This window comes from Berghia stephanieae, chromosome 1 (genome assembly GCF_034508935.2).
Source record: "Berghia stephanieae isolate SIO BIC M18660-M18661 chromosome 1, UCSD_Bste_1.3, whole genome shotgun sequence".
NCBI lineage: Eukaryota > Metazoa > Mollusca > Gastropoda > Nudibranchia > Aeolidiidae > Berghia > Berghia stephanieae.
In genome coordinates, this window is record NC_088360.1 from 76,221,642 (window position 1) to 76,230,323 (window position 8,682).

Below are 8,682 nucleotides of genomic sequence, written 5' to 3' on the forward strand. Positions count from 1 at the left end.
GATTCGTTCGTACACCACCATCGCGAATAATTTTGACCAGCAGTTAAGCTTAATAGCCAATATTCTCAACACAAACATATAACATAGAAACGATTGAGACATTGAGTATGTTCCGGTGTATGGGGTGAATTTTAATTCAGAAAAGTGAGTGGAGCAGGCACTTATGTTGGTAACAACAAGATATGAAGTGAATAGAAAAGTGCCAGAAGACAATAGAGAATAAAAAAATTTTCTCACCTGCCAGGCGGAGTTGTCGTACCAATAAGGTCGCAGGTTCAAACCCCACCACCGCCGCGAAAAATTTTTATTCTCTATTGTCTTCTGGCACTTTTCTATTCACTTCATATCTTGTTGTTACCAACATAAGTGCCTGCTCCACTCACTTTTCTGAATTAAAATTCACCCCATACACCGGAGCATACTCAATGTCTCAATCGTTTCTATGTTATATGTTTGTGTTGAGAATATTGGCTATTAAGCTTAACTGCTGGTCAAAATTATTCGCGATGGTGGTGTACGAACGAATCGGCGGTCTCAAGAAGTGGGTGAGAGAGGGATCTAGTAATGACTTTGAGTTTGAAACGAATATTTTTTGTGTTCGTGGATAGCTCACACGGTAGAGCCACGCTCTCACCTGCCAGGCGGAGTTGTCGTACCAATAAGGTCGCAGGTTCAAACCCCACCACCGCCGCGAAAAATTTTTATTCTCTATTGTCTTCTGGCACTTTTCTATTCACTTCATATCTTGTTGTTACCAACATAAGTGCCTGCTCCACTCACTTTTCTGAATTAAAATTCACCCCATACACCGGAGCATACTCAATGTCTCAATCGTTTCTATGTTATATGTTTGTGTTGAGAATATTGGCTATTAAGCTTAACTGCTGGTCAAAATTATTCGCGATGGTGGTGTACGAACGAATCGGCGGTCTCAAGAAGTGGGTGAGAGAGGGATCTAGTAATGACTTTGAGTTTGAAACGAATATTTTTTGTGTTCGTGGATAGCTCACACGGTAGAGCCACGCTCTCACCTGCCAGGCGGAGTTGTCGTACCAATAAGGTCGCAGGTTCAAACCCCACCACCGCCGCGAAAAAAAAAATTTTTATTCTCTATTGTCTTCTGGCACTTTTCTATTCACTTCATATCTTGTTGTTACCAACATAAGTGCCTGCTCCACTCACTTTTCTGAATATTATTTTATTATTATTATTATTATTATTATTATTATTATTATTATTATTATTATTATTATTATTATTATTATTATTATTATCATCATCATCATCAATATCACCATCATTTTCATCACCATTGCCATTATTTAGAACTACAATTATCAAATTAAAAGAGAACACCGCATCCCATAAATTGTCAACTCACATGTTCAAGAAATATAACAATGGCTTTCCAAGACGATGTATATTCTGTCTCCCAGTCTAGGAAGTACGAGTGTCTTTGATATAATATTATGCCAAATTGTTGTTATTTAACAAGTCACCTTATGAAACAATTGATTTTCCCTTCTACTATGTTCCTTGTGCATACAGGTTGCTTTTGATTAGCACGTTGGGTGGGGGGGGGGGGGTTGTAACAACTCGGTTAAAAATTTATGAAATTTAGGCGGCCGGTACTCTTTGTTTTTTTCATCACGACTAGATCATCTTTTATTCATGCACGGTTTCTTGTACTTATAAGCATGAGTAGAAGCAAAACAAATTTGTCTTTGTCGAAATCAAATCACAATACTACCTTACGACAAGCTCCTTACCTCGTCTTAAATTAGACTAGATGCTGACTTTATCCCTTTTGTAAAGCGATTTGAGCAATGTTAGTATATATATCGCGCTTTATGAAAGCAAACATTTTTTAAAATAAATAATTTAATGGCATATTGTCATTTTTTATTTATTAATTACGAAAAAATAGTCTGAGTGCTTCGAAAAGGACAATTATTATAACACTACTCTTAGGCCTTACTATAAACAAGTACCTACGTTCAATATAACATTTTAGCATAATTTATTAAAATGTATAAACAACAGCAGAGCAAAGTTAATCTCTGAGAGAATCAATGTACACTTATTTTAAAGAAATTGACATACAAGTACTGCCCGGAAAGGTCAATTCGTTTTGTTCACACCAAACAATTTCACTGGAAGGAATCACTTCTAAAGTCGTGTTGTGCAGTAACGTTTCTCGCAAATATTCGTGATCGGTCTTCCAATGATTTATCAAGGAGAGTGGGCATGTCAAAACATGTGTATTTGAGTGTCAGGGATTAACGGTTCGAATGCGAGTTGAGCAGCTGATGATAAAAAATCTTCTTGTATGTGCTCATACCTCTAGAAGAAGAAAAAAACCCCACATCTTTTAAGTTTTGGGCGAGTTTTCTTGCAACAGCTTTAAAACTGGAGGGGGTTTTTTCCAGAGTAGGGCAGCATGTATGCCTCGACAGAAATTGTTAGCTGTAGTTGATTGTGTTTTGCACTTTCACTAACTTTGTGTTAAATTTCCACTTATACATAAAGGGTCTTATTACAATAGTTATGCAAAAGTTTCAGGTTTATGTAATTTTAAATCCCGCTGTAGCTTCAATAGCCTAAATTTAATATTACACACTCTTATCTAGGTGCATATATTTTTAGGTCTGATAGCCGAACGCAATTATGGGCCTGATTTAACATTGTTGTAATGGACAATATTTTGCGTTGGTTTGAGAGTATATTTCCATTAAAACATTGAGACCATAACAAATCGGGTTATCAGACCTGCAAATAGGTACACGTCGACTCTTATCAATGACAAAGACTATGGGAATTGTGATGCCACTGTCACATGGACCACATCAATGCAAAGGATTGTAGTAAGCAATGGTCGCCCATTCATTAGATTAAGATAAAATTCGTTGTAAATCCCGGGGAGATTGTCAGTGTTAGGCGTCAGAATGTAATCATATTAACAGATTGATAGGGACTGGTTACCAACATTGAGGTAGTTGGACACCGTAAGACCTGACGATTTCTTATCGGGTTTTCATAACACGAACTAAGCTAAAATAAAATGCAAATTATTATTTAGTTTTAAAGTTAGAAAACAATAAATAATGTTAGAAAACTTTAAAACTAAATGATAAGGATCAACAAATGTCCCATCTCGAATTGAATGGTAATTTCTCAGGATCGGATCATATCTTTATTTTTCAACAAAATTCCCTCTTTTTTCCTTAATAATTTTCTACCTTGTAATATAGTGTCGTCTTTATAAAACTAATAAGGTTAAATTTTCAACCAGGGTTGATAACAGATTTGACATCTACGCCATCTTCATTCATATTAGTTACCTCTCATGGCTTCTTTCATTGATCCAAAACAGGTCGTGGTCTCCTAGAGTTAAATCAGGGCCCGTTTTCATGAACGCGGACTAGCGCTTGGTCTCCAATAACTAAAGTCAAGGACTTGAAAAAAATCGGATTTCATGTAGGCTGACAAAGCAAGTCCCAGCCTAAAAGCACGGCACCTTCAGACTAAGTTTGACCAAGGTTTACTCATTTGCTGAGGCCGGACTTCAAGATTAGTCTGAGACTAATTACTATGATACATCATAGCGCCGACAATATAGCAGCTATTTTTAGATTGAGAGAGCTTGGATTCTGAAGGAAAACACGTCGGTTACGAATGACAGAGGCAAAAAGTGTCCTGTTGCTATTGACACTGGCTTTAAAAAACTGTAAGATAAGTTCAGATCGTCGAAAGTGGACATTTTTGTAAGTAAAACCTAAAAAGAAAAAAAAAGAATCTAATCGGCTCGAGAGTTGCGATTGAACGGAGACTCACAGTGGATTCAGGAAGAACCATAAAAAAACCATTAGAAACTGTAGTGGAGACAAAAGTTATTCTGCGGGCTGAAATAATGTAATTCATCAGAACACATTTTCTGTTTTGTTTGATTCTTTGTTTGTTTGTTTTGTTTTTTGTTATTTTTGTTTTTTTTTTGTTTTTTTGTTTGTTTGTTTTTTTTTTGTTTGTTTTTTGGTTTTGTTTTTGTTTTCATTTTTGTTTTTTGTTTGTTTGTTGTTTTTTTGTGTGTTGTTTTTCTTGTTTTTTTTTTTTTTGGTTCCATTTGTTTGAGAGTCAATGAAACTTTCATTGGCCTAAATATAGAATTGACAGTCGACCATGGACATCATTGCAGTCTGATCAGTCCCAAATAATATCACGTGATTTGATTCATCGTGGCAAATGTAAGTTCAAATATGAAACGGAAGAAATGTTATCTAAACCGGATGTATTGCTAATTTCCTCTTTAGAAATCTTTTGCGTTGAAAGTATGAAGGCTTGTATCTTACAAGCCATCGTGTACTAGAGAGCTTGGTGTTACCATCACAAAATAGCGGAATTAGTCACAGTCCATACAACGCTCACTTCTAGGCAAGAGCCGAGCTAGTCAGAGAACAGAAAACTTTCATGAAATCCGATTTTTAAGGTCTCTTGCTCTGCTTAGACTTAAAACTAGCAAGTCATTTACTAGACTAGTAAGTAACTAGATCTAGTTCTCTTACATGAAATTGGGCCCAGGTGAATAAAGCAGTTTTGAAAGCATTTTCCAATTATTTGAAATGATTGGCTTCCTTTCTCAGTCCAGTCAATAAATACAGAGGGCATTGTTGTATAGGTGGAAAAAAACACTAAAACACTACACTGAAACCGGATTTTTTTTCTTATTGTATGCTACTGAGTTCATTATACTCTTTCTCTGATTAGTAAATCTGTGTGAATTACACCATGCATGTTCCACATAATAGTGGACATAATCTGACTGCTGAGTTCGTTGTCTCGGGCTGCTTATTTTTTTGTTGCTGTTTGCTCCATTTTTGTTTGGATTCCTAATTTTTCTATTTGAGCAGTTTCATACACTCATTTAATATTTGCGATCATTGTTAAAGGCCAAAACTTTGATTTTTGAATACATTTTAGTCTTTTGTGGATACTTACTAGCGTTTATATCACTGAAAATATGTTTTATCTCAGTTACAGCTCTTTTTTTCAGAAGGACTTCCAATAATAGTGTTGCCGTTTCTAAATGACGTAATAACTTAATTATAATCCGTCATTTTATGTAAAAACCACTTTTTTCTTTGGAATAATCATGTGTTTATCAGATTTAATCAAATTTTGTGCAAAAATTGTTCATAGTTGTTATAGCTACACTTCATGACGACACTTGTACAATTATATTTTACACTCGTGGACAATATAATATAAATTTATCTCATCTACTTTAAAGGTATTGAAAATCATTGGTGAGACCCTTGTCCTCTCGGTTCATCCACTGGTACATTTTGAAGCATGACCAAAGGCATGGGGACATTTTATACCGGTTGACAAAACACGAGAAATGAGAAAATCATTCTGGCTACGAATTCCTTGCAAGTCGTAAACCAAGTCGTGAACCAACATGAATAAGGTCTAAGAGAACGTTGGAAAAATATTTAAACAACCAAGAAAGTGATTTAAACAGCACCAGAAAAAAAAACAGAGATAAAAATATAATTTAAAAAAACATTTTTTTAAATCAGCCTACCACGGTAAGGCACTGTTTCATTCAACCCAGAGAATAAATCATTTTTTTATTATGTGTTCCCGGATTTCAACAGCATTTAGGAAAACAATGATAATAATATAATTGTTTTACATTGTCCATATTATTTAGATACTAACGATTATTTATATGTAGCTTCCATTCAAAATTCCTCAAACCTCGACCGCCTTTATTTTTGTTCACCCGCCATAATTGTCACACGACAAACAGCATTAAATGGCCTCTCTTTAGTAGCCTTTACCATTAATATCAAAAATCGATCGATATTTGAAGAAGATTTTTCTGGCCAAATGTTTTATACGAGTTTTTCCAGAGTTCGTCAGTTAATTGGTTAATAATAACGGGTTGGAGGATTGTAGATTGATTCCTTGTCTTGCTCGTTTGTAAGATGTGAATCGATGTAAATACCCGCCACCGCGAGCTCGGTTGTGAATTTACAGTTTCGAGCTTTCGGTTTTTGGTTCAGACCTGGAGGAGGAGCATATTTCCCATATGAGGCACTTGTTGTCTGGAACAGTGGGTGCTGCCTGGGGCGACCGTAACCCTGGATTGATGAAGAGATAATAAGTCATGACCATAATGTTCTGTACTTTGTGTGGTATTCAGAGTTATATCATAAGACCGCAAACTATACAGCTGACAGATAAGCCTTCAAGACAGTATTTAAAAAAAAACACTTTTTGGTTTAAAAAAATAGATATGTACATTTATCTTACGTACTCATACATTTTCACAGTCTATTCAAAATGCTTCATTTTCATAGGAATAATACGGAACCAATTTCATATTTCATGCAGTCCGGGTACAGGACAAACCCTCTGTAATAAAATACACCAGGGAGAGTTTACAATAACCAAATAATTGTCAATTTAGGGTAATGCCATTTCAGTTACAGGCCATACCCAGATTTTCATCTTTTTATTTTATTTTATATCATGCATTTCAATTTCATCATTCGCGTCAATGGCGGACAGAGGTAAGTATACAATAGTGAAATAGTGAAATTGGTGACATATTTATTCAAGTAGGCAGTTTAGCGAGAACGCGAGCCGCTGGCTGAATCGGCGATACAGCCACCCATTGAGTTTTTGTGACCGGCCGTGGGAGCGAGCGACACATGCCCTTACAGAGAGAACGTCATCCTGGTTTTGCGCATGCGTCTCCCGTCCTCGCTTCCGGTGAAGTGTCTCATGCCGCTTTCAAGATAGCCCATCGCGATTTTAAATTCTCCAGTAACGACAAATTGTGCAACAGATGAATACAACACGCTATTTCAACTAACAATATTATACATTTCTAAACTATCTTCATTATTATATAAATTAGCAATAGTGTTTTAATATTTTATTAAATTCTATTTCCGACACTTGTTGTCTACGACCATACTACTTGAAAATACCGGTTCCCGTCCTATCACCGAAGTCAAGCAACGTCAGGCGTGGTTAGTACTTAGATGGGTGACCGCTTGGGAACTCCACGTGTTGCAGACATGTTAAAAGTTTGTTTTTTAATTTATCTATTTTACAATTTCATTACATTTAATTTTTTAAAAATTGTTATTCAAATTTTTGTGTTTTTTTTAGTAGCAGTTGTAGCATTACCTTGAGTCCTGTGGAAAAGTAGTTTGTAGGAGGAACTGTATTTATCTGCATGGCAGAACCATCTGGACATTTGGGCTGACTGTTGGTATCAACAGCTGAATTGTTGTCATTTGAAACCCTGGTGGCGATTATGGTGGGGAGAACGGTGAAAGCAATGATGAAGGTGATGATAATGATGATGATGATGATGAGGAGGAGGAGGAGGAGGAGGAGGAAGAGGAGGAGGAGGAGGAGGTGGTGGTGGTGGTGGCAAAGGTGGTGGACGACGACGTTGACCCTACGATTCACATAATATTGGGTTGGCCTAAAGCGAAAAATTTTACTTATTTTACAAATAGTTATGAATGTGAATGTTTTTTAATGACGAAGACTGTTTTTAAAATAGATAATTAAAATAATATGCTGGAAAAATTGGACTGAGACTGAGAGTTTTGCATCAATATCACGATACCCTAAAAAAGCGGAGAATCAAATTTTCTTCACTCACGGCGCGGATCGTTTTTCTGTGGTAGTATTTTGAAAGCGGCTTTTTTCATTAACAAATTCATTCAGACTTGAAGTAAGAATTGCTATTATTCTTATATTTATATTGAAATCCTACACGGACTTTACCCCAAGGTTGGCATCAACCGAAAAAGAAATCTTTGATACGACAAGAAATCTAACAAGAAATTTATTTCTCAAAATTTGATGTCAGTGCTCGTCCTTACAATAATGTTCATAAAACTTCTGTAGTCTTACTTTCCACATTTATATGATACTTGAGGATTTGCTGGAACTATACTACTGTCGCCAAAAGACAGTTTGTCTGTATGATGTGTCGTGGAGGCCATATTCATAAAGTTTGGTGAAAAATGATGAATTTTGAATGGTTTCATCAATATGCTTTTTAGTGCCGTTTCCTCTATCCGTTCTCTAGTTTCTCTTCATGCGCACTTTTATCACAGTCACTATTATGGTGGGATAGGTACGACATGCCTGCGAGACGTTACGGCGATCTACAGGGCATTCTGAAAAGCTTAATGGTAGGGGGAATATGGGTAAAATCGTACAAATTAGGATAGTTATCGTGGGAATTTGTTAAGGTTACCAAAATCTACCTGCTGTAGAACCACTCGGGAATTAATCATAAGGCTTTGTATTAACGTCTTTTCCCCCCTTTTTGCAGATGTATAAACCAATGGATATCACTGGGTTAATACAGATATTTGCTTCATATGTACCAATGTGTTCCCAATATAAATATTAAAAAACGTATCAAGCCATGCGTCGCCACTTTCAGAAAGTTCCCATTGTGTTATGTATATTAGTTCTAGTTAAATCCCGTCATTGGTGTTAGAACGTAACTGGTTGAGTCCAGAAAGGACCAAAAATCCTCGAGTTGCTAGGTTGTTGACCTACTTTAAACCAACCAATCAAGGATTCGAATCTGTCAAAACGAGGGTTAATCAAATATGAATTACAATACTATGAAGGAATCGT

General features: G+C 36.1%; 1 protein-coding gene and 1 pseudogene across 1 annotated transcript; one reads left to right on the plus strand and one right to left on the minus strand.

Annotated features, from left to right (window-relative positions):
* Positions 1-4,086: 4,086 nt before the first annotated feature.
* LOC144957356 (uncharacterized) lies at positions 4,087-8,057 on the minus strand. Its single transcript, XM_078888544.1, has 3 exons — positions 7,942-8,057; positions 7,201-7,318; positions 4,087-6,143 (listed from the first exon to the last, which is right to left on the minus strand). Exons 1-3 carry the CDS (start codon positions 8,037-8,039, stop codon positions 5,931-5,933), a joined length of 429 nt encoding a protein of 142 aa, XP_078744670.1. The 5' UTR covers positions 8,040-8,057; the 3' UTR covers positions 4,087-5,930.
* Positions 6,972-7,089, plus strand: LOC144963537 (5S ribosomal RNA; annotated as a pseudogene).
* Positions 8,058-8,682: the final 625 nt, after the last annotated feature.